The 26,284-nt window shown below is 37.1% G+C and overlaps 1 protein-coding gene across 1 annotated transcript in view; it reads right to left on the bottom strand.

Moving 5' to 3' along the window:
* CPD (carboxypeptidase D) overlaps nucleotides 1-26,284 on the bottom strand; it is a 67,027-nt gene that overhangs the window by 6,624 nt on the left and 34,119 nt on the right. Inside the window, exons 8-18 of the mRNA XM_024737323.1 lie at nucleotides 24,359-24,468; nucleotides 14,703-14,805; nucleotides 14,073-14,215; nucleotides 12,784-12,953; nucleotides 11,106-11,429; nucleotides 8,903-9,098; nucleotides 6,490-6,625; nucleotides 5,433-5,564; nucleotides 4,538-4,633; nucleotides 4,369-4,433; nucleotides 291-422 (exon numbers count right to left, since the gene is read on the bottom strand). Coding sequence (XP_024593091.1) covers nucleotides 291-422; nucleotides 4,369-4,433; nucleotides 4,538-4,633; nucleotides 5,433-5,564; nucleotides 6,490-6,625; nucleotides 8,903-9,098; nucleotides 11,106-11,429; nucleotides 12,784-12,953; nucleotides 14,073-14,215; nucleotides 14,703-14,805; nucleotides 24,359-24,468 — 1,607 coding nt within the window. The remainder of the gene's footprint in view (nucleotides 1-290; nucleotides 423-4,368; nucleotides 4,434-4,537; nucleotides 4,634-5,432; nucleotides 5,565-6,489; nucleotides 6,626-8,902; nucleotides 9,099-11,105; nucleotides 11,430-12,783; nucleotides 12,954-14,072; nucleotides 14,216-14,702; nucleotides 14,806-24,358; nucleotides 24,469-26,284) is intronic.

Here is a 26,284-nt window from a genome sequence, read left to right as displayed (position 1 = left end):
TCTTGAATGCTTTACTTCCCACCACAGGACACTGTCTCGAGTAACTCCATGTGATATTCAAATGGAAGAACCTGCAGCATCTCACAGGGTTAAATTACCTCAATATACATCAGGTATGCGAACTCATGGCACCTATTTAGGCAATAAAAAATGAACAAAACTCTCCTTTCTACATACATTTAAAATAAACAATACAAAATTTTGGTAAAAGATTAAGAAAGTATTTTGATAAAGGTTTTCACTGACCATATTTCTGGGAGTTCGCTTCTAGTTAAAATGGAAAGACTCACCTCCACCAACATGCTAAGAAGAGATTTTTTATTTTCTGCCCACAACGAAGGGAGTTGTGCTGCACTAGGAAAGTAGCAGCAGCTTGTGTATACTGTGATTTCTGGACAGTGGCCATAGGTAACACTATAATCCTGGAATATAAGATTCAAAAACAAATGTAGGAAAATTAATAAGTAAAAGTAAGGATGAGGCTATGTAATATGACAAATGGAATGAATGGAATAAAAAGAAAAGCTGGGTGATGTAAACAAAGAATCTGTAAAGCATTTTACAGCAAATATAAATAAACCAGTTGGTATTATAACCAGTCACAAACATGGCCACCCCTAAGAGAGTTCTTAAGATCAGGGACTATGTCTAATTCATTTTTATATCTCCAGTGCTTCCTACAGTGACTGGCAGTAGAGGGGTTCTTATTAGGGTTTGGTGAATAAATGAATAAGTACATGCAGAGGGCCAGCTTCCCTCTAAACCCTGGAACTTCACTGCTGTTACTGCTGGTTTTTTTTTTTTTGTTTTTTTTTTGAGGTACGCGGACCTCTCACTGCTGTGGTCTCTCCCGTCGCGGAGCGCAGGCTCCGGATACGCAGGCTCAGCGGCCATGGCTCATGGGCCCCGCCGCTCCGCGGCACGTGGGATCTTCCCAGACCAGGGCACGAACCCGCGTCCCCTGCATTGGCAGGCGGACTCTCAACCACTGCGCCACCAGGGAAGCCCCTTACTGCTGTTTTTGAGTTCTTAGAGGTAAAAGCACAAGTATTTGCTCTCTGATACCCTCAATCTGCAGGCTCGAACCTACCATACAGCAATATAGCAATTATTTAGGTAGGAACTACTTGTGTGGACAGGTTCCAAAATCTAACTTACCACTTTTTCCCCCCAAACCCATTCTTCTTCCTAATTCAGTTAATGACAGTAACTCATTTTCTCAGACAGGTATGAAATCTTTTGTCTTTGACTTCAATTTCTTGCTATCGTCCAGAATTTGCCAAATCCTGTGAATTCCACTTCTACAACATCTCTGGAACTTCATCCCTTGATTCCATTCCCATTGCCACTACTCTAATCTAGGCCCTCAGTAGTTCTCGTCTAGGCTATTCTAAACCAGTCTCCCTGTGCCACAGTCTCTCCTTCCTCCAAACCATCTTAACCCACTGTTAAAAGATTTCCATAGAATAGCTCAGATCATGTCACCATATCCCTGCTCAAAACCTTTCATGGCTTCCCATTCCTTACTAAAACAAAGCATTCAAAGCTTCAAACTCTCTTTCCATTCTTGTCCTCTGCTGCTCTCCATTACACCCCATATTCTAACTAATGTAGACTGATTCTTTAAAAAAAAAAACATTAGTTTTGTATTGGAGTATAGCCAATTAACAACATTGTGTTAGTTTCACGTGTACAGCAGAGTGATTCTGTTATATGTAGACACGTATCTATTCTTTTTCAAATTCTTTTCCCATTTAGGTTATTACAGAGTATTGAGCAGAGTTCCCTATGCTATACAGTAGGTCCTTGTTGGTATAGCAGTGTGTACATATTAGACTGCTTCTTGACCTCTGCCCTTACTGCTTCCTCTTTATGGATGTCTTGGTTCACCATCTCTGCATCCCTAATGCCATCTCATCTATGAAAAGAAGGCTACATCTCTGACTAGGTATAACCTTTTCTGTCTTTAATTTCTCATGGCACATTGACATCTCTTCTAGATCACAGAGATTAATTCTGTAACATAGTTATTTGTATAATGGGCCACAGAATATTCTCTATCTTTCATATAGAAAAGTGCCTCACGCATAGCAAGTTCTTAATAAATAAAGGAGGGAAGGCAGGCAGAGAAGGGAATGAAGTCAATTTTCTGGTTGCACGTGTGAACGGAATGATGAGCTAACCACCCATCTGCTAACAACTCCTGACTAATTTGAAATGGATGGACAACAAATGAAAATGCTCTCAGAAAGAAATTAAAGAAGCCATTAAATGGAAAGACGGTGTTGTATTCTTGGATAGCAAGACAATACTGTGCAGGTGTCAAAACAACCCAAAGTGATTTATAGATTCAACACAACCCCTAACAAAATTCCAACAGCCTTTCTGCAGAAAAAGAGAGGCCAATTCCAAAATTCAAGTGAGACTGGAAGGACCCTTGAGTAGCCAAAACAATCTTGGAAAATAACAAAGTTGGAGAACTCACAGTTCCCAATTCAAAACTTAGTACAAAGCTACAGTGTTCAAAACAGTGGTCCTAGAATAAGAATAGACATATAGGGGCTTCCCTGGTGGCACAGTGGTTGAGCATCTGCCTGCCAACGCAGGGGACACAGGTTCGAGCCCTGGTCCGGGAGGATCCCACATGCCGCGGAGCAACTAAGCCCGTGTGTCACAACTACTGAAGCCTGCATGCTTAGAGCCCCTGCTCTGCAACAAGAGAAGCCACCGCGATGAGAAGCCTACCTGCTTATGAGAAAGCCCTCGGGCAGCAAGGAAGACCCAACGAAGCCAAAAATAATAAAAATAAAAATAAAATTAAAAACAAAAGAATAGATATATAGACCAATAGTGTAGAATTGAGAATCCAGAAATAAATCCATACATCTATGGTCAATTGACTTTGACAAGGATGGCAAGACTATTCAATGGAAGAAAGAATAGTCTTTTCAACAAATGGTTCCGGGACAACTGGACTTCCATATGCAAACAAATGAAGTTGAACTCCTACTTCATATCATATACAAAAATCAACTCTGAATATATCAATGACCTAAATATGAGAGCTAAGTCCATAAAATTCTTAGAAGAAAACATAGGGGTAAATCTTTATGACCTAACGTTTGGCAATGAATTCTTAGATATGACAATAAAGCATGAGCAACGAAAGAAAAAAACAGATTTGGCTTCATCTAAATTAAAACTTTTGTGTATCAGAAGTTTTCTTGACATTATCAAGAAAGTGAAAAAAACAACTTACAGAATAGGGGAAACTATTGACAACAGAATAGGAGAAACTATTGACAAATCAAATATCTGGTAAGGGTTTAGTATTCAAAATATATAAAGAATTCTTATAACTCAACAACAAAAAGACAAAAACCCCAACTTTAAAATGGGCAATGGATTTGAATAGACATTTTTCCAAAGAAAACATACAAATGGCCAATGGGCAAATGAAAAGATGCTCAACATCATTAGTCATCAGGGAAATGCAAATCAAAACTAAAGTGAGATACCACTTCACACTTACTATGATGGCTATAATTTAAAAAATGGAAAATAAATGTTGGTGAGGATGTGGAGAAACTGGAACCTTTATACATTGCTGATAAGAATGTAAAATGGTTCAGCTGCTGTGGAAGTTTGGTGGTTCCTCAAAAGTTAAACAGAGAATTACAATATGACAAGCAAATCCACTTCTAGGTATATACTCAAAAGAATTGAAAACAGGGGCTTAAACAGATACTTGTACACGAATGTTCACTGCAGCATTATTTTCAAGAGCCAAAAGGTGGAAACATCTGTCCATCAAAAGATGAACTGATAAACAAAATGTGATCTACACGTACAATGGAATATTATTTAGCCATAAAAAGGAATGGAGTAGGTGATGTATGCTTCAGAATGGATGAACCCAGAAGGCATTATGCTAAGTGAAAAAAGCTGGACACAAAAGAAAAAATATTGTACAATTCCACTTATATGAAATATCCAGAATAGGCAAATACATAGAGACAGAGAGTAGATTAGAAGTTACCAGGGGCTGGGAGAAGAGGAGAATGGGGAGTTATTGCTTTGGGGCACAGAGTTTCTGTTTGGGGTAATGAAAGTTTTGAAAATAGATATATGGTGATAGTTGCATGACACTGTTAATGTAATTAAAATATCACTGAAATTATAATTAAAAATGGCTAAATTGGCAAAAAAAATTGCTGTCAGAGGTTAGTTAGTTTAAGGGCTATCATGTCAAGGAAGCCACAAAGCAGATGCCATTCACTTTACTATATCAGAAAAGTCACCTATTCCTTCACTCAATGTCCAATATGTATTTATAATTCCATTCTCACCATATTCTATAAAGCATACCTTCATGCTGCCCAGGTGACTGTGCCATTCTGCTCCACGCATTACTCCTCCTGGAATATTCTCATCTATAAAAGCATTGAGAGATGTAGGATCAACAAGATCATAAGGCAAGTCCTCATCCTCTCCCAAAACAGCAACAACAATAACAAAGGGTAGGGAAAATACCTACCTGATTTATTTGGGCAACTGGGCTGACCCATATGCATCGATGGATGATTATTTGCATAAAGAGATGCCAAATGCTTTAGAGTCTCTTTGTTCTCCACTACAAAAAGAAAAATACAGAAGTTAGCAGAGAAATTGAAAAGATTTGTCTCCAAGTTCAACTTCATGGACACAAAAGTCATACTCCTTTCCTTCTAGTAAATCTTGTACCTCACTGAAGTTTATTGAGGAATTATTATAATTAAGCACACGGTTCTGTTCGCTCCAAGATAATCTGACCAAGAAGATAAGCATCTTCCTTATATTAAAAGGCACTAACGGCGAGTTTAACAAGTTATCACACAAAAATACAAACCTATTTTGGTATGTTTTACTACATTTGGGGGCAACTGTGGCCTAATTACAATATTCCTTGTAAGCTGCATTGCAAGCAACACAAATTATCTCCATATACAATGCCTCAGAGAGATTCAACAGGCAACTGTTTAACTCACCACAAGGTGCAACCAGTCAGTCAAGGTTTAAAGCAGGAGAGGGCAATTCTGTATTGTTAATGTTTGGTTACATAATATGGATTTCTTGGGGTGGGCATTGTGTCTTATTCCCTTTTGTATTTCCAATGTCTAGAGATATAATAATTGTTCCATAAATGTTTATGGAGTAAAAATTGAGCAGATGTGACAAGATGGCTACATTGAATAAAGCTAGGTCATCATTAGATCTGACCTCCCTGTTCCAAGTAACTGAACTGTTGATGTATGTACAGACTTCTTAGGTTGTTTATTCATGCAGTGTGCTCAAATGCTCACCATTTAAAAAATGTTTAGAAGGGATGTTACCTAATTGAAATTTCCTATTTAAGCTTAAATAGTATATATGTAAAGTGACATTCTACATACCTGTTTGTACTGGCTTGTCATATGGGTATGTGACCAGCACTGAACCACCATCTAAAGCAACAGAAAGACTGAAGTCTTGTTTCTGAATCAAATTTTCAATGATGGCTTTAGTTTCAGGTTGGGAGGCATTATCTAAAAATATAGAAATGTCAAACATAAAATATCAAGTTTTAAAATTTTAGTGTGAGCAGCTAAGAAAATATTCCCTACTTGAGCACAGTCAAAAGGCTAACTCACAAAATCTGTAGATAAATACTTTATTACTCCATAAGCCACTACCTCACGCAAGAAAGATACTTCCTAGGAGGTAGGTTATTTTGAGTTTTACACACTTTAGGATAATGTTGAAAGGTTAATGACTCTAACCAAGTTTAAGAAAATTCTTACTGGAAACAAAAAGGGATGGACATATCCTCTTTTAGAAAATAATAACCTGTCCTTGAAAGAAAATAAGATTTTCAGAAATCAGGGTATTTTCTGAAGCATTGTTTGCAAGAGCAAAAATTTAAAAAGAAACTAAATGTCCATCAGTAGGGAAACTGTTGAATAAACTAGAGTACTACCATATATTAATAGCATAATAAGATGCCATTAATAAGAATGTTAGAGATCTATGAGTATTGAAATAGATAGATGTCAATGATATACCCAATAAAAATGTTGCAGAACAATATGTATAGCTGATGATCCTATTTAAGTAAATAAGAAACAGGCCCCTTCAAATCAATACACACATACACTGTGTGTGTGTATACGTGTGTGTACACTCATATATAAGAGAGTAGAGAGGAAGAATATACATCTCTGTATGACTATGATGAAAACCTTCCCCCCAATATTATTGATTGAATTTCTAAGAAAAAAACTTGAATTACTTTTGCAAATGAAAAACAAGAAGAATTTGAAAAGTTTTCTAGATGTCTCTATTCATTTATATTGTACATCCTAGACAAGAAAGCACCCCTTACTCATCTATAAAATAGGATCAACCAATCTCCTAGCAAAGAGAAATAAAATTATCTGCAAAGTACTTTAATGACCTAAATATTGGTCTTACTTGTGAAGTCTGTATCCAGGTCTTTGCCACGAGCATTTGTCTGTCCTATCTTTGAAGTACAGTCTTTCTCTTGTGCTCTCTCTCGCCCATCTGGATTTAGAGAAGGGACAATCACAATTCTAGTCCTGTCGACCAACTAAAACGGAAACAGAAATCAATGAGTTTATTAGCTCTATGTGGAATCAAAAGGTACCCTCCCATGCTTCAAACAGAAAGTCTTTATTGTTTGTTTTAAACACAGATTTAAAAGGTAGAACTGAAAAATAAATAAAATTCTCTCTTGCTCCAAAAAAATTAAAAAAGAAACAAAAAACTGCACAGCTGCTGTTCCCAGAGACCTCCCAATATCTTACAACAGGGTCAGAAACCACTGTCTGTAGGCTAAACCCAGCCTGCTGCTTGCTATTGTAAATAAAATTTTATTGGCACACAGCCTTGCCCATTCATATGACTGTTTTTGTTCTGCAATGGCAGAGTTGAGTAGCTGCAACACACAACATCTGACCCACAAAGTCCAAAATATATACTATATGGCCCTTTATAGAAAAAGTTTGCTGACCACTGGCTTAGATCAATCATAACTGACCAATAAATAAAAATAATAAAAATACAATAATATTGTATTTATAATAATATTGTACTTCCAGATTAAAAACTGGAACATATAATGTGACAAATATCAATGTATGTCTGGAAACAATAAGACAGAAGAGTTGAAATCAGCATATCAAAAAAAAATGAGGTGGGATATTTGTCTTACTCATAATTTCTCCCTTAAATGAGCCATATCCAGGGGTGTTAATACCTACATTTATGGCATGAATTTCTGATATAATTCATCCTACATATTTCTAATAATAAATCAGAATAAGTGATCCCTGGTTTATTTATTCTAGTAAAATTGTCAATAGCTTGAAAATATATTTGCAATCCTTTAATTCATTTATGCTGGAATCTCTGAGGGAGATTTTTTTCCTATGTGCTTGGGCTTAACCATATGTCTCTGGGTATATGTATATTTTCTTGAACTCTCCAGACAATTCTGGCACTTAGCTCAAAACAAATGGCAATCTAAAGTGATCTAAGCCTAATTAGACCAGTGAGGCAAATTCTCATAAACTAGGAGTTTTGAAATTCCTGGTAGATGTTTTACCTGGGATATATAGTCTCTTATAACCTTAAGATCAGTAGGTAGTAACTCTGGCTAAATGTTAGAATAACCTAAGGAGCTTTCAAAGAAATATTGATGCTTCTGGGGATGGAGCCCAGGCATTGGTATTTGTAAAAGCTTCCCAGATGTTTTCAATGTATAGCCAGGGTAGAGAACCACTGTCCTAGGTAATCTCCCTTTTAAAAAAGAACAACAACAAAAATCACACAACAACAAATATACACAAATACTCCTGCAACTCACATGAAGAAGTCAATGGGATCTGCTTTGCTGAAAATGGTAAAATAATTTTTGATCAAGTCTGATTTAAGTTCATCTCACCTAATCCCACATCATGGGATCCTAATCATGACATCAATTCTTTCCAAATTTCTTTCAGGGGAGGCAGTAGGGTAAAACAGAACAGCACAGGCTTTAGAGTGAGACATGCTTGGGTTTAAATCCCTGCTTTACCACTTAGTAGCTGTGTGACCTCCTGTAAGTTATCAAATATCTCTGCCTCAGTTTTCACATCTATAAAATGAAGCTAACATAACTGCAGGGTTGAGGATTAAATTATGATGTATGTAAAGTACCTAGCACATAGTAGGTATTAAACAAATACTAGTACTTTTTCCCTTTCCTAAATTCTATACAGACAGTGCCAATTAGTGAGTGTTCTAGACAGATGCACACTCTTTCCTTCCTTTCCCTAAGACAACACAGAAACTCGGTTGCTTAATCATACATAACCAGCTTCTGGATCAACGTTCTATTCTATAGTCACGAGCGACTAAAGTAGGCACTGCCATATCACTTTTTCTAAAATCTCTTAGCATCCAAGGTGTCCAATAATTTCATCTTTATTACATGAAAAAAAACCTGATTTCTCTTCTACCTCATTTTTCAATATAGTATCCTAGTTATAAATAACTGGCAATGGAACTCCCTCTAATTAGAATATACATCACTGTGAGTAAAGATTGGAAGGGTAATATAAAGGAATAGAGGACTGAATGCAAATCTTTATTATTTTTTTCCTCTATGGCTCTTAATACATACAAAGATATATAATAGGAAGACACTATTAACAATGACTATATACCAAGGTCCATTTTTAAAGAGTAAAGTGTATAATAACCTTAAAAGTACCTCTGTATAAAATCTAACAGGAAATTAAATTTTTAAAAAATGGTGCCTTGATATCAGTGTATCACTGAGCTTTTTCCTTTTAAAGTATGTCAAAACAGGCTATTTTCTTACTTGGGTAACAGCTGGGTTCTTTTTGTAGTTTAGGCAGAGAAATTCTGCCAGAGCCAAAAGAAGTTCAGTTCCAACTGGAGCATTTCCATGGATACCAGCAACAAAACGAATCTTTGGTTCTTCAGGCTCAGATACATTGGGCTTATTGGAGATTTCAAGGGACCAAATGTGACGATATTCAGCACTCTGTCCCAAACTTTCAAAAACCAGAAACAAAAAGTCAGCAAGTAATCAAGTATTATGTTAATACTGCCTTACAGATTTTAAAAAAACAAATGAGAACAACATTTGGAAAGTCTTAAAAAGTCTTTAAAGAGTAAATCTTTATGTCAGACTACTTTAAGAAAATTAGGTTCCCTTAATCAAAGAAAGTCAAATAGATGTGAGATACTATCAGATTTAGGAAAGATCATGATTTAGTTCAGCATTCCTCCAAATTGTCATTCTCCTATCATCTTCATAATATTTACCCAATCTTCTATAATCTATACTACTCTTTAGTTAATATATGTCTTTTTTTTTTTTTTTTTGGCTGTGCCGCCTAGCATGTGGGATCCTAGTCCCCTGACCAGGGATCGAACCCACAGCCCCTGCACTGGAAGCATGGAGTCTTCCAGTGAAGTCCCAAGGAAGTCTCTAGTTAACATATGTCTTTTAAGTTAACTCACTTAAATTTTTATTATGGAAATATTTAAATATACACAAATGCAGAGCACCTTACTTTTAAAATCTAAATTAATTTACACAAATAAGACATTTTATACTTTAAATGCAATACCAAGATTACAGCAAAACTAATTGAAAAGGCCTGCTTTCTTTGATATAAAGGGAGATTTACAAGAGTTAGATAGAAAAAAAATATTGGCATTAAATTGAGGATTAATAGAATAGACAAAGTACCACTTTCTCACAATGGTATTTAATGATACTTAGCAACCGTTGGAGGACCACCTAAAACTGCCTTGTGTCCCACCACTGGCAGGTGTTGCATATTTGCTGGGGAAATATTTAACTAAGAAGTGCATGTTTAATTGAAAGGTTAAAAAAAAAACAAATGAACTAAGTAAATGGATAGCAAAATAATGTCCAATTTTTTGTTTTAAAATAAGAAAGTCTGTAACGTCTATATGGCACTAACATGGACAGTATTAAAACCTGACCTGGGCAGAAATGTTCAAGAGTCAGTTGCGGAAGAGAGGTAATTGGTATTGCCAAAGTAATTATCAGTCTTTGCAATTACAGACATTATAAACCAGTATTTGAGAAAGTAAATTTACTGGTAAAATTAAAAGAACCAATGAATGAAAAAAAGTGAAAAAGTGAAAGGCTAGTTAATGTTCATTAGGTTTGTAGTAGAGAACTGTAAGTTCAGGGCAAAATGTAAAGGCCCTAAAATAGGCAAATAATAGGAATCAACAAATCAAGGAAATAGTTTTGAGACAGTGAAAGTGAAGCAGAGAAGCCTAAGAAGTGAAGGTAAAAGTTGTCTCAGCCATCAGTTTTACATAAGCCAGTACTGCATGTTTTCCCAGAACCCTCAATTACATATGTCCCTAAGGCTTCAGGGAACCATGACTGTGAGTAGAGACTAAAGCACAGAAAATGACAGCCAACCAGGCTTCATTTTCTAATTTGAAGAAAAGGTTAAACATGATCCCTGACAAGTGAGCTCATAGTTCCAAATTTGTCCCTGCCCCCAGCAAACTGAAACAAACTAAATAATATTTAGTCAGAACGTGAATCTGCTGCTGAGAAGTAGAAAGGGTTTTGAAATCAAAGTAATCACTAGAAAGAATGATTTTACATTTTCTGGAGGCACAGGCGACACATTGCTAAACTAACAAGTAATTCTGCTCCAATGTTTCTCATAAAAGTTTCCAAGATTCATTGTTAGAAATATCTCCAAGCAAACATCTGTTTCAAAATAAGTGAAATCCAACTCTCTATACATTCAGCTCCCAAATATCTCTAAATAAATTACAAGAACCATTTAGTGTGGCTTATGCTAAATGTAACCTCTTTAAAATGAAGAAGGAAGGAAGGAAGGAAGGAAGGAAGGGAGGGAGGGAGGGAGGAAGGAAAGGAGAGAGAGAAAGGAAGGGAGGGAGGGAGGGAGGGAGGGAGGAAGGAAGGAAGAAAGAGAGAGGGAAGGAGAAAGGGAGAAAGAAAGAGGAAAAAAAGGCAGCAAGAAGGTGACACTTACTTGGTAAGATTTGTAATATGTGGATAGTTCATCACAAGTCCTCTCAGAAACTCTGATAAGTCCTTGTATGAATGGTATCGATAAAGAGCCAGATTTGAGGAGGAGCGTAACATGAAGCCTTCCAAACCATTCTCAGCTGAAAGGTCTTTAATTAAAGTTTCAAACTCTTTAGTAGTCGGATCGCTGGCACCCTCATTGTTGGTGCTGTCCCCCTTGCCTTTCTTTGATTCATTGTTTGAATCTGTTGAAGATCGAACAAGTGTGAAGTTGACCTGAACAGCACCTTCACTGTTTACGGTCACGTTCTTGGTAACTGGATTATACCTGTAATAAAGGAGACAGATCAGAGCCACGCTTCTGCAGCTGGAGTACCCAAACCCTGGGAAAACAGAGGTGTGCAGAGGATATGTGAATCCTCGAGATAAATGTGGTGCATCTCCCTAAAGGGTCAAATTGTTAACTTTGTGAGAATTTAAGATTTGTTTTAAACATTAACGAAGACCATACAAGGGTAGACTATAAAACATAAATGAGTTTTTAAGATTAAATATATGACTTCAAAAGAAAGCTCATGCTTGCAGTGTATACACTGCATATATTTCCTGGAATCTGAGTTCGCTTGTCTGTCATCAGGGAATATGGTGGAAAAAGTTTGAGAAGTACTAACTTAGGACATTCTCTGCCAAACGCATCATTCTTGCCCCATTTTTCAGATACCTTGATGCTTTGGTTTTTCCAATACTATGCCAAAACTGAAAAAAACCAGAATAGACTTCTTTACTCGTTAAAGTTCTAACCCATTCATTTACAGACCACTTGATATTTGAAAACCATTTCTTAAAAAAAGGTAACAATAACTTTAAATGTTTCCATGTATTTACCCTTACTTCAATGAGTGTTCAAACTAACTCTTCAGAAATAAGAGAGCTAGTAGGGGGAGGGGAAAATATTCTGTGGGAACACCTACATGTATCAAATATAAAAAAGAAAACTACAAGAGGATAAAAATTATGTTCCGGCTAAAAAGTAAGGTGGCTCCAGTTCTAAGGTATGTGTAAAGGAGGAGGAACATAAGGAATATTACATTTTTTCCAAGGGAAAAGGTCATAAGTTAATTTTTTCTTTTCAAGTAAATATATCTTTGTGGTGAGAAAAACTGTAAAAAATACGAAAATGGCTTTTCTCAGAGAATTAGCAGTAAGAAAATCTCACTTGATGCGAGAAGGCAAAGGTACAATAATAAAAAATAAGTGTCTGTGAAAGAGTTTTAAAAGGGTACAAATGTAAAGTGGTGGTATTTTGGGGACAACATGACTAGAAGTATGCAGAACAGAAGTCTTTTTTTCCCTACTAACAAGTACTTCCCAGAACTGTTACCCATAGTGAAGGAAATCAGTCACTATGGCTTTACATCTGGACAGGGGAAGGTGACCTGAGAGGTGGCAGGTAAAAGAGGCTACTGTTCAAAGTGAATAATTTCACAGATTTCTTACATCTGATGGTTCATGTACTCACTGTGCCACCAGAGACGAGTCAAATGTGTAACCAGCTCTAAACTTCTCAGCGTTAAACTCAAGGTTGCTTAGCCTCTACAGGGCTTTCTGGCAATAATCTTTTAGAATGGAACTATGCTTATTTCATCTCCAAGCACTCAATTACAAAGCATTCAGTAACTCACCCTCGAGCAGATGCTGTGATTTTATAAGTTCCTGGAACCAACAGACGCCAGTAATCTCCAGTTTTGTAAGTAGTTACTGGGTGATTAATTTCAGCCACACTAATGGTGGCATTTAATATACCTCTGCCATCTGTGGCATCTAGGACGAAACCTTTGACACCCTGATGAACCTGGATAAAGCACAAGGACACCCAGATTTTACTGATAAAGATCATCATCTAATTATTTTGGAGGTTCACATCCAAAATAACAGATTGTTAAATAATGTAAACATGTAGAACAAATAGGAATTCAGGAGCTCAAAGTAAAGCTAAATGTAACTGCCCATTAAACAAAAGATTTCAGTTTCTGAAAGGCTAGTTTTTCATAAGTTAGATTTGTCTTTATCTTCCTATCAACTACAGAAAGACATTTTGAGGACAAGTGGAGGAAATTCGAACATGGATTAGGTATTAGGTAGTATAGGGAGTTACTGTTAATTTTCTTAGGTGAGATAATAGCAATTGGAGAAGTCAGGTAGGAGAATTAACCTTATTTTTAGAAGATGTATTCCGAAATACTTTGGGATAAATATCATAACACCTGCAATTTATACTGAAATAGTTCAACAAAAGTGTGTGTGTGTTTATATATATATAAAATACAAATGCAGCAAAGTATAAAAATTGTTAAACCTAGGTAAAGGAATAGTAGTATTTATTGTTAGTCTTATAATTTTTCCTGATGCTTACAAATTTTCAGAATAAAATGTTCTAAAAGATTAGTATGCAAACTCACAGCCATTATGCCATTCTACTCAGCAAAGTACTGGCACAAAGTATTAGTCAGATTATCCTAATAATTTTAACCACTATTAGCATATTTCTTATAGTCTTTACCTATTGGCCACGATGCACATCCAAACAAAAGGAAATTAATCGTTTCACAGTAAACCAATGGCAAAAAAAAAAAAAGAAAAAAAAAAATTTACCCCATAGCCCATCTTTATCACTTGACAAATTCTTAGGCATGTACCCAATCTATAGTAAAAGACAAGGGTAAAAAGTGACCACTAACCATTAAGTGCCAAACATCATCACTATATTGTTTAATCATTTTTAACTCTTCTCTGCGCATATAAATAAACTCATTTACATCCATGAATTTTCTAGATAAATATACGAAAACATGAATAGGTCAAACTGGAATTCAAATGAGGTGTATTCTAAAATCAATGCATGAAAGCCACATGTACACACAAAAATCTTCTTGCTCTTGCGAGAAATTTCATGTCACTCCAGAATCGTCACCTGTTTCAGAAACTGGATTAGAGATCTTCGATTCTGTTCCCAAAATTTGGGCAGATCTTTCTCAAATGGGTATTTCACACAACCAAGTTCAATAGTCACTTCAAAGCAGTTTGTTTGTAAATAGTTCCAGTCCTGCATACCACCTGAAGGATAAAAATTTTAAATTAGTTACTCTGAAGAAGTTCTAACTAGCTCAGATCCCAAATCGTAAGCAACATTCCTAGTAAAAAGCCAAATTCATCTTTTATCAGCATGGCTGAAAACCAATAATGCGTTCATTTGAGAGCTCTCTGATGCTTGTGGTCCAGGTAAAACATCTGTACTTTCATGCTCAGGAAGAATTCAAGTGTAGCTCACACTCTTCTTCTTAGCACATCTAAAGTTCTTTGTAATAGCCAGCAGTAAAATATAACACTTTCATGAAGTTTCAGTACATTATTTTACTCAAAGGTCAAAGTACACCAAATATTAAAAATAGCTGAAATGGTAATTTGAATGTTTTAAACTATTTATACAATATTTTTAAAAGAATGATTCTTTCTCAAAATTAAAAAATCAGTAACAAGCAGTATCATCCAGAGGGACAGAAAATCCATCAAGTTATACGGCCTTAATATAAAAAATGTTTACCTGGGACATTGTACCAACTGGCTCCATTTGTTATTCCATGAGGAAAATATTCATTAGGGTACATATTCTTGCAAGGTCTACCTTGAAACATCTGGGAATTTTTCTGGAAAAAAAAAAAAAAAGAATCTTTACTTGTATTTGTTTGTATCTGCATCAAAAAACATGGGAAGGATAAAGAAAGATAGGAAGAGTGTTTAACAATAGGGTATATGTGGGGGTGGATGGAGTCATGGGAAGCAGTGACTTTCTACCTATCTTTTAAAATCAAAGCTGAACAGTTTATGCTCTGTAAAAACAAAAGTGAGGACTTCATTTATTACTTGTAATTACAAGTAATATAAAAATCCAACCCAACCCCTCTCAAAAACAAAAACAACACTGTTCATATTCATACTTTCATTTCATGATCTCAAGAAGCTTAAAGTCCAAAAGAGGTAATTCACACACAATGGAAAGTAAGCATCTTTCTCTGACTTCTTGGGGACTAAGGTAGCCCCTCTGTGCTTTGACTGCACTCTGTACAATTATTTTATCCTGTTAAAACTGGCTGCACCTCTTTTCCCCCTAAAGACAATACACTACTCCTTGAAATAGTTTGTGTCTTTGTGACCTCGGCATCCAGCAGTGTCTACATAGCACGTGTGCAATTGCTTGTTCAATGGAGAGTAAGAAAAACTGCCACAGAGGCACAAATAAACACTACTGGGAGCTAGAGGAGAGAAAGATTATTTCTGACTAGAGTGGCAGGGGAATTTTCCTGAAGAAATTAAGCTTTGAAAGGTGGTCAAAACTTCATTTCTCTCTTTTGTAAATAGAAAAAGAAAAAAAGTACAGAAAAGTGTAAAGATAAAAGTAATTTCTCACTTTCCCATCACTGAGAATTAACCATTTAACTTTAAAATATACAAAACAACCCCCTTTCGTAAACTTGACATACCAATTACAGGCTTATGATCCCACCAATGTTATCAAATGAAAGCTATTGTTTTAGGTTACTGGAATATTTGTGTACATGCTCTTTTGCTCTCTGGTTTTTCCACTAAACACTTGCACACATCTTCTATGTCTCTATATCCCTATCTCCATTTCCATCAATATCTATCCATTTGATTATAAATTATATAGATGTACTACTGTACTAATTAATATAGTATGTATATTACAAACCTGCATTAAAAAAACATTTTAAAAACAGAACGTCTAATATAGTCTTCCTACATCTTAACGGATCACCTAGTATAAAACCCACTCTAGACACCACAGTTCTAGGCAATTGCTGTTAACATTTTGACTTTATTCTCAGAGCAATAAGGAATTTGTGAAGATTTCTGATGGAAGGGTGATATATGATATATTCATGGCTCTAGGAAGTTTATTCCGATAATAATGAGAAAAAATGGACCAAAGCCAGGGAGACTCATCAGAGTACTACTGAAATAATCCAACTGAGAGATAATGAGCATCTGAAAGGTTGTGACAGATAGGTTTTACCATGTGTATTTTACCATCTTCTTTAATTCTCACTACTCGACTTTGATAATCTTTTAAAAACTAATTAAAATTTTTAAAGCAGTTTGACAACTTAAAGAAGATAGGGGGTGAGGATGTAGGTGTCCAGTCTCAGTCCATATATAAAGAGTCTAAAATATATACCAAGACAGTAAATGATTCTCTTCTTTTTGCTTGGCTATAGTCTCTAATCTTTTTATAATAACTTTCATCATATGAAACAACTTTTTAAAGAGGCATTTACATAGTGGTGACAGCTAAAGCAACTGGATGCAATTGCCAAGACAGTAAAAATGGCTAAGGACAGAATATGGAGGCGGGAAAAAAAGTAAAAGAGAGAGGTTGAGCCATTGAAAGAGAAAAAAGGAAGCAAAGCTCTCTGCTATATAATGTAACAGAGATCAAGGGGAGAAGACAAGAGCGTTAGACTTCAGAGGTCAAGAACATTTAAAAAAAATAGACTTCTGGTAACCTTTGAGGGGGCACTTCCAGGTAAAACAATGTAGGCAGAAGACAGATGACAAGAAACTGAGGCATGAGAGAACAATAATGAAGTGGAAATAAGCAGAGACTATTCACTTCTCTTATTCTTTTCTTTTGACTTCTTTTGAACTAATTTTAGAGTTGCAGAAAAGTTGCAAAAATAGTACAGAGAGTTTTATATACCTTTGATCCAGCTTTCCCTGATGTTAGCATCTTATATAACCATAGGACAATTATCAAAACAAGGAAATTAACACTGGCATGATACTATTAACTAAAAAACCTATATTTTATTCAAATATCACCAGTCTTCCACTAATGCCTCCTTGAAATTTTCTCTTCACTTATGTCACACTGTATAGCTCCATTTTCTCACTTTCACTTAATTGAATTCATTGAATTTCATTATACTTAAAATATAATAAAAGTTATTGTAGAAAGATTAGAAAATTGAGGCAAGCCAAAAGAAAAAAATATAAACCTAGAGATCACCAATCATTTAATATTTTGGCATATAACTTTTGATGTTTTTTTAGCCTACATATGAACTGAGCATGGATACCCCACCCCTGAGTCTTCTCTAGGTTCTCAAAATCTGCTTTATTGAAATATAATTCACACCCCACACAACTCATGCATTTGAAGTATACAACTCAATGGTCCTTGGTATATTCACTCAGTTGTGTGACCATCGCCACAGTAAATTTTAGGACATTTTCATGACCCCAAAATAAACGTGTACCCATCAGCACTCCCTATTTCCTCCCAACCTCTTCCCTGCCCCTCCCTACATCCCAAGCCCAAGGCAATTACCAGTCTATTTTCTGTCTCTATGGATTTGCCTATCCTGAACATTTCATATAAACGGAATCACACAATATGTAGTCTCTTGTGACTGGCTGCTTTCACCTAGCATGTTTTCAAGGGTCATCTAAGTTGTAGTTTGTATCAGTACTTTATATTTTTTTATGACTGAATAGTATTCCATTGCATGGATATATCACATTTTGTTTATCCACTTATCACTTGATGGACATGTTGGTTGTGTCCATTTTGGCTATTATGGATAATGCTGCTATGAACATTTGTGTACAAGTTTTGTGTGGGCTATGTTTTCATTTCTCTTGGACATATACTTAGGAGTGGGATTGTCAGGCCATGTGATAATTCTATATTTAACATTTTGAGGAACCGCAATTGTTTTCCAAAGCAGTTGTACCATTTTACATTCCCACCAGCAATGCACAAGGGTTCCAATTTCTCCACATCCTTACCAACCCTTGTTATTTTCTTTTTTTTTTTTTTAAACTATAGTCATCCTAGTGCGTAAAAAGTAGTATCTCGTTGTTTTGATTTGCATTTCCCTTTTTGTGAGCTTGTCGGTCATTTGTATATTTCTTTGGAGAAATGTGTATTCAGATTCTTTGCCCATTTTTCAATTGGATTGTCTTTTTATTATTTAGTTGTAAGAGTTCATTATATATTTTAGATATAAGATCCTTATCAGATATATGGTATTCTCCTATGCTGTGGGTTTTCTTTTTACTTCCTTGATTATTATCTGTTACATGTTGAATTATGTCTTCTCCAAAAGATATGTTGAAGTCCTAGCCCCCAAAACCTCATAATGTGACTGTATTTAATTACAGAGGTAATCAAGTTAAAATGAGGTAATTACGGTGTGCCTTAATCCAATATGACTGGTATCTTTATAAAAAGGGAAAATTTGGACACAGACAACAAGGAGAATGCCATGTGAAGACAGAAGACTGGGATAATCCATCTAGAAACCAATGAATGGCAAAGACTGCCAGAAAAACACCAGAAGCTAGGAAGAGGCAAGGAAGGATTCCCTTCCAGGTTTCAAGGGAGCATGGCCCTGCCAACATCTTGATTTTGGACTCTAGAACTGTGAGACGAAAAATTGTTACCACAGTTCTGGAAACTAACACAGTACCCTTTGCAGCAAAAAAGTATTAAAGCTTGATGATGTCCAGTATGTCTTTTTTCTGTCACTTGTGCTTTTGATGTCACATCTAGGAAACCATTGTCTAACCCAAGGTCACAAAAATTTATTTCTATATTTTTTCCTGAAAGTCTTACAGTTTACATTTAGATCTATGATCCATTTTGAGATAATTTTGGGGTATAATATGAGGAAGAGGTCCAAATTTATTCTTTTGTATGTGAATATCCAGTTTTCCATAACCACTTAGTGAAAAGATTCTTCTATCCTCATTGAATTGTCTTGGTGCTCTTATTGAAAAATCAACTGACCATAAATGTAAGAGTTTATTTCTGGACTATCAATTCTATTTCTTTGATGTGTATATGTCCATCTTTTTTTTTTTAAACATCTTTATTGGAGTATAATTGATTGCTCTACAATGGTGTGTTAGTTTCTGCTTTATAACAAAATGAATCACCATTACATATACATATATCCCCATATCTCCTCCCTCCCACCCTCCCTATCCCATCCCTCTAGGTGGACACAAAGCACCGAGCTGATCTCCCTGTGCTATGCAGCTGCTTCCCACTAGCTATCGATTTTACATTTGGTAGTGTATATATGTCAGTGCTACCCTCTCACTTCATCCCAGCTTACCCTTCCCCCCTCCCGTGTCCTCAAGTCCATTCTCTACGTCTGCGTCTTTATTCCTGTCCTGCCCCTAGGTTCTTCAGAACCATTTTTTTTTTTAAGATTCCACATATTTGTGTTAGCATACGGTATTTGTTTTTCTCTGACTTACTTCACTCTGTATGACAGACTCTAGGTCCATCCACCTCACTACAAATAACTCAATTTCGTTTCTTTTTATGGCTGAGTAAGATTCCATTGTATATATGTGCCATGTATATGTCCATCTTTATTCCCATACCACAGTGTCTTAATTACCACAGTCTTGAAGTAAGTTTGAAATTGGGAGATGTGAGGTCTTTAGCCCTTACAATTTATTCTTCATTTTTAGAGATAATTTTTTTTCTTCCATTACTTTCCTGAATTCTATCAACTCTCTTTCATTTCTTCCTGTTTCTTTTTTCACTCCTGTTTTAATTTTTTAAATATCTGAGCCTATGTGGTTTTTCATATTCTCAATGTGTGTTTGGGTATAGTCAATCTGCCTGGAGTGTAAACTTATAGTTTTCTTCTGCTTCTTGATTGTTCTTTGGTAGTGGTAAGGTTTCCTCAGGTGACATGTGTGAAATTCCATTTCCTGATTTTTTCTGCAATGGTTCTTCATGGTTTTTTTTTAACCTCTTTTTCTTTTTTTTGCGGTACGCGGGCCTCTCACTGTTGTGGCCTCTCCCGTTGTGGAGCACAGGCTCTGGACACGCAGGCTCAGCAGCCATGGCTCACGGGCCTAGCCGCTCCGCGGCATGTGGGATCTTCCCGGATCGGGGCACAAACCCGTGTCCCCTGAATCAGCAGGCGGACTCTCAACCACTGTGCCACCAGGGAAGCCCCCTCTTGTTCATTTTTATTATACTGAGCTGTTTCACATGATTCCTAGTTAATGGTGCCCTTTTTCTGTCAGTCTGGCAGTCAAGGTATTTTAATGTGGCTTTTTTGTTTGTCTGCTTGCTTATTTGCCTTGGTATAAGGGTGGAGCTCTGAGTCCACTGATTTTATGGTTCTCTTCTGTCTTGGACAACCCTACATTTCCCCCCTTTTCTCTTTCCCCTTCACTGTCTAATTGTCAAAGGCCACTTCTTCATTTCTTTTTGCTTTTCTTCTCTCCCAGAAGTTGGAAGATTGGAAGATTTTCCTTTAAATCCAGCTGTCCTTTTAAATTGTGCCTATCCCTTTAAGTACACCAGGTCTTTAATTTGCATGTACTTTGAAACCTCTTCCCTATATTCCAGTGCTTTCATCTGCCCAGTTACTATCTTAGTATTTTCAGATTAGGTTTCAGATGTAGCATGTTTTCAATGTTTGGTGGTCCTTCCGAATCACCTTTATGCCTGCTGTTCCTTAAACCCCCCTCTTTTGTCTTCACAGATTTTCTTGGTCTGCTTTTCCTTACCATGAAGCCTTGTGGCAGAGGAAAGGTGGCTGGGTGCACAACAGATCATGATAGATCACAGTCAAGAGAAAGGAGGCTGGAGTAAAGATTGAGGAATTTAATTGTCACCTTCCCATTTACAACAGAAGAAACAAAGACAAAGAGGAGGCAGGGTGCTGTGGGATCAAGAAATGAAGGAGTGATCAGCCAAGATGGTGGAGTAGAAAGACCCTGAGCTCACCTCCTCTCACGAGCACACCAAACTCACAACTATTTGCAGAACAACCATCAGTGAAAAAGACCGAAACCTATCAAAAAAGATCTTCTACAACTAAAGACATAAAGAAGGAATCACGACAAGATGGGTTGTGGACCATCTCGGACTCATGATATAGTCAAGTCCCATACCCATGGGTGGGTGGCCCACAGAGTAGAGAATAATTATATTACAGAGGTTTTCCCACAGGAGTGAGAGTTCTGAATCCCCATGCCACTCCCCAGCCCGAGGTCCTGCATAGGGAAGATGAGCCTCTAGAGCATCTGGCTCTAAAGGCCAGTGAGGCTTAATTTCAAGAGTCCCACAGGACTGGGGAAAACAGAAACTTCACTCTTAAAGGGCGCACACAAAATCTCACACACTCTGGGAGCCAGGACGAAAGCAGTAATTTGATAGGAGCCTGGGTCAGACCTACCTGCTGATCTTGGAAAGTGTCTTGGGGAGGCGGACGGCGGCTGCAGCTCACCCAAGGGACATAGACACTGGTGGCAGCCATTCTGGGGACCTCCTTCTACTGCATGGACATTGGTGCTGGCAGGCACCCCTGTGGAATCCTCCCTCTGGCTCATTAATGCCAATAGCTGGCCCCGACCCAACAACCAACCTGTAGGTGCCAGTGCTGGGATGCCTCAGGCCAAGTAACTAACCTGGCAGAGACACAGCCCCACCCATCAGCAGAGAGGCTGCCAGAAGATCTCCTGAGCCCACAGTTGCCTCTGGAAACAGCCCTGCCCACCAGAGGGCCCAGGACCCAGCTCCACGCACCAGTGGGAAGGCACCAGTCCCAGACTCCCCTGGGCCCTGACCCTGCCCTCCAGGAAGCCCATTGTAGCCTGTGGACCAGCTTCACCCACCAGGGGGCAGACACCAGACATGAGAAAACTGCAATCATCAACAGATGAATGGATAAATAAGCTGTGATACACACACACACACACACACACACACACACACACACACACACACACACAAAATGGAGTACTACTCAGCCATAAAAAAGAATGAAATTTTGCCACTTGCAACAACATGGTTGGACTTGGAGGGCATTATGCTAAGTGAAATAAGTCATACAGAGAAAGACAAATACTGTATGATATCACTTATATGTGGAATCTAAAAAACACAACAAATTAGTGAATATACCAAACAAGAAACAGACTCACAGATATAGAGAACAAACTAGTGATTACCAGTGGGGAGAGGGAAGGGGGAAGGGGCAATGTAGGAGTAGGGGATTAAGAGGTACAAACTATTATGTATAAAATAAGCTACAAGGATATATTGTATAACACAGGGAATATAGCCAATATTTTATAATGACTACAAATGGAGTATAAACCTTAAAATTGTGAATCACTATATTATATACCTGTAACTTATATAATATTATACATCAAATGTACTTCAATTTAAAAGAATTAGGAGGAAAAAAAGAAATGCAGAATATGGGTAAAACACAAATAAACAATAACTGAGAAGACAGAATCAGAATGAACACACATCAGATTATTCACAGTTCCACTTTAGTTCAAGGCAAAGTGATCTACTGAGAATAAGACAAAGCTAGGATTAGAAGGCTCAGGAAGAGGATGAAGGCTCAGAATCACCAGAGGGAAATGAGCCACGGAGTCAAGTAGCAAAATGTGAAATATTGCCAGGTAGAACTGAGGGCTCAGCTGAGGTTAGAGAGCATTATATATATATAGTGTAGTCGACTGCCATGACTGTGTGACTTTTCTGGGACGTAGAAGAGAGATGATTGTAATTACTAAGGGTTGGACATTGGCAAGGCAGGTATGTCAGAAGGGTATAAAAGATCCTAAGGTGTAGGTGAGTGCATCACTGAAAGGTATGTCCATAGGTGTAGGCTGGGTAGAAAGGAAATCAAATCAAAAGGGTTAAAGGTCAAAGAAATATAAAAAGAGTCTAAGGAATGAGAAGTTACAAAGAGGATGAAAAGTGGAACTATAATAATGGACAGAATGTGATATGTGTATAATCTGATCACTTAGTTTTTATTTTGATGATTGGAGGGTATCTCATTTTTGTTTTATTATTTCATGTACATCCCTCTAAAACGGCATGCCCAAACAGAAGATAGATACACTTTAAGGTGAAATAATAGATGTACTCCCCTATTAGAAACTCTGAACAATCTCACAAGATCCACTTGCAGAGAATGAGGGAGTGGAAAAAATAGAATGACAGAAAGGTGTGATTACAGAGCGTAAAGCTGCAGTAATAATCTTCATTTATCTATGACCAATAAAGTCACGGACTGAGTCAGTAGTAAGACCAAAAACTGAAACTAACAAGCCTAGTTCCCAAGCCTCAAATTTTAACATGCTTTCTAAGAACAACTTTTAAACTAAAATTTCACACATACACACACACACAAATATAACATTTCTGATTATGAAAGTAATGTGTGTTCATTATAGGAAGTTTAGAAAATACAGAAATTTCTACTTGCTTCTTTGCAATATGTTACTACTAGGCTCTTAAATACCTTAGACCAGGGGTCCCCAACCCCCAGGCTGCGGACTGGTACCAGTCCCTGGCCTGTTAGGAACCGGGCCACACAACAGGAGTTGAGCGGCCATCAAGTGAGCAAAGCTTCATCTGCTGCTCCCCATCACTCGCATTACTGCCTAAACCACCCCCCACTCCCTAACCCTGTCTGTGGAAAAACTGTCTTCCCTGAAACTGGTCCCTGGTGTCACAAAGGTTGGAGACCACTTCCTTAGACTATAGGTTGGCAATTTTTTTCTGTAAAGGGTCAGATAGTAAAAACTTTTGGCTTTACACGCTCTAAAGTGTTGCAATGACTCAACCCTGCCCTCTGCATCTATTGAGATGATTGCAGCGTTTTTCTTCTTTAGTCTGTTAATATGGTGAATTACACTGACTTATTTTCAAATGTTAAACAAGAAAGCAGCAATGGACAATATTTTAAAGAATGGATGTGCTGTATGTCAATAAAACTTTATTTACAAGAACAGGTGGTAGGCTGGATTTAGTCCCAGAGCTATAACTTGTCAACCCCACCTTAGGCTACTTTACGAGGTTTATATTTAAGTACTTCTCAAATGAAATAAACTAGCAGTTTGTTTAATTTATTATGTTCCAGGTACTGTGCTAAAAGCTGTAGATGAAAAGACATTACCTGAACTTCATGGCTAATGGGGAAACACATGCAGTATGTTTAAAAGTGAGGTGGGAAACAGAAGAGAAAAAGCGGTAAGGTTTCTGAAAGGAATCATGGAAGGCTTAACAGAGAAGAAAGCACTTGACCTGAGTCTTGTAGGACTTCGTTTTAACGCATGTTTTTAAATGAAAAATGAATTTTTATAGCATTTTATGTTTAAGCACAAGCCTACCTTGGAATAAGAAAGTGCTATTTGTTGAAATACAGCATCATCTGGTGATTTACTATATGTGGCAAGCCCTTGTTCATCATCATCAAAAGGGTAGTTAACCACCAAAGAACCTATGAGGGAAATGAGCAAAATGTATTGTGTTATTTCTTTCAAGATGGAGCATTAACATAAAGTAAGCTTTTCACAGTACTGCCAGAGACAGGAAACCAATACAAATTTCCAAGGTTAATTTCCTCAATAGAAACAAAAAAGCTGCTAATTTCCTCAACAGAAAATCAAAGTGGATAAATAAAAATTAAATAGCTATGCATGACACTTAAAGACTGCCTTAACTGGAAAGGTCTTGGGAGTTTGCCTGAACTTACAGGCATACTTTACATGTCAGAACTGAAACCAGAAGTATACAGCCTTAATTTAAACAATTTTACTTTTATAATATTTAGGATCAGAAAAATTGAGCAAAATTTGGTACTTTTTCACTAAAATTCAGACATTTATAAGGTCATGTCATGGAATTTTAAACCAAGAAAGGACCCTTGAAGTCCGATTAACCCACCCTCTTCATTTTGCAGATGTGGAGTCTAAAATGGAGAGGCTAAACAACAAATGTATGGATAGTAGAGCCAGTCCTGACCTTCATTCAGAAAAAAATGCTAAAAATTTCTCTTATGCTCATATTATAAATTAGTCAACTGGAGTTATATCATATGATTTTTCATGACCTAAAATACAGAGAGTGATATTTTAAAACATATATAAAGGATATCAACTCCCTTCATGCTCCCCCTAGGACATAAAGCAATTAGGGTGCTTCTCAGGCAGGAGCCCTGAGCCCACCTCCCCCACCATAGGATCAAATCTCTTATTTTCCTATTAGTCACATCATTTTCATTTGTCCATGTGCCCATTTATTCTGCCTTGATTAGGCCATTCATCTTTGCCTTTTTTGTCATGCCACTTCCTGGGCATGGAAGTGAAGGAACAAATTCAACTTGAATCTAGATGAAGTGATCCTGTGATAACAAATACCAGCCAACATTCATATATTTAAAAAAATTTTTCTTTAAGAAACAAGTATGAAGAACTATGCTCATTTTATTCCCCAAAATAGTTCTAACAAGATAAGTGTACTTCAACACCCATTCTCAGACAGATTACTCCAAAAAAATTTAATTTCACCCTGGATCTACGACTCATGCCTAAAAGTCACAACAGAAAAAAGTCAACTTCTACTTAATGTTGTCTTTCAAATGGCTAACTTTATAAGGGAAAGAAAAAGTCATAAAAGACTTACAATACTCCTATAAAAGTTTATTTAAAAAATAATTAGTATTGGGACTTCCCTGGTGGCGCAGTGGTTGGGAATCCGCCTGCCGATGCAGGGGACACGGGTTCAAGGCCTGGTCTGGGACCGCGGAGCAACTGGGCCCGTGCGCCACAACTGCTGAGCCTGCGCTCTGGAGCCCGCGCGCCTAGAGCCCGGCTCAGCAACAGGAGAGGCCACCGCAATGAGAGCCCCACGCACCACAACAAGGGCTGGCCCCCGCTCCCCGCAACTAGAGAGGGCCCGCGCGCAGCAACGAAGACCCAACGCAGCCAAGAATGAATGAATAAATAAATAAATAAATAAATAAAAATTAGTATCAACACAAAGAGCATTAGCTATTTTAAAAAAGATAAATCTGACTTCATCAATATTAAAAATTTTGTGCATCAAAGGACATTATTAAGAAAGTTAAAGTAAACCTACAGAATGGGAGAAAGTATTTGCAAATCAGCAATTTGATAAGGGTCTAGAATCCAGACTATATAAAGAAGTCCTGCAACTCAACAAAAAGATGAAAAACCCAATTAACAATGGGCAAAAGACTTGAACAGATATTTCTCCAAATAAGATATACAAATGGCCAACAAGCACACAAAAAG

Source organism: Neophocaena asiaeorientalis, unplaced genomic scaffold, assembly GCF_003031525.2.
Source record: "Neophocaena asiaeorientalis asiaeorientalis breed wild unplaced genomic scaffold, Neophocaena_asiaeorientalis_V1.1 scaffold129, whole genome shotgun sequence".
Lineage (NCBI taxonomy): Eukaryota > Metazoa > Chordata > Mammalia > Artiodactyla > Phocoenidae > Neophocaena > Neophocaena asiaeorientalis.
The sequence above is the reverse complement of the archived record's forward strand: the minus strand, read 5'-3'. Positions and strand labels throughout refer to the sequence as shown.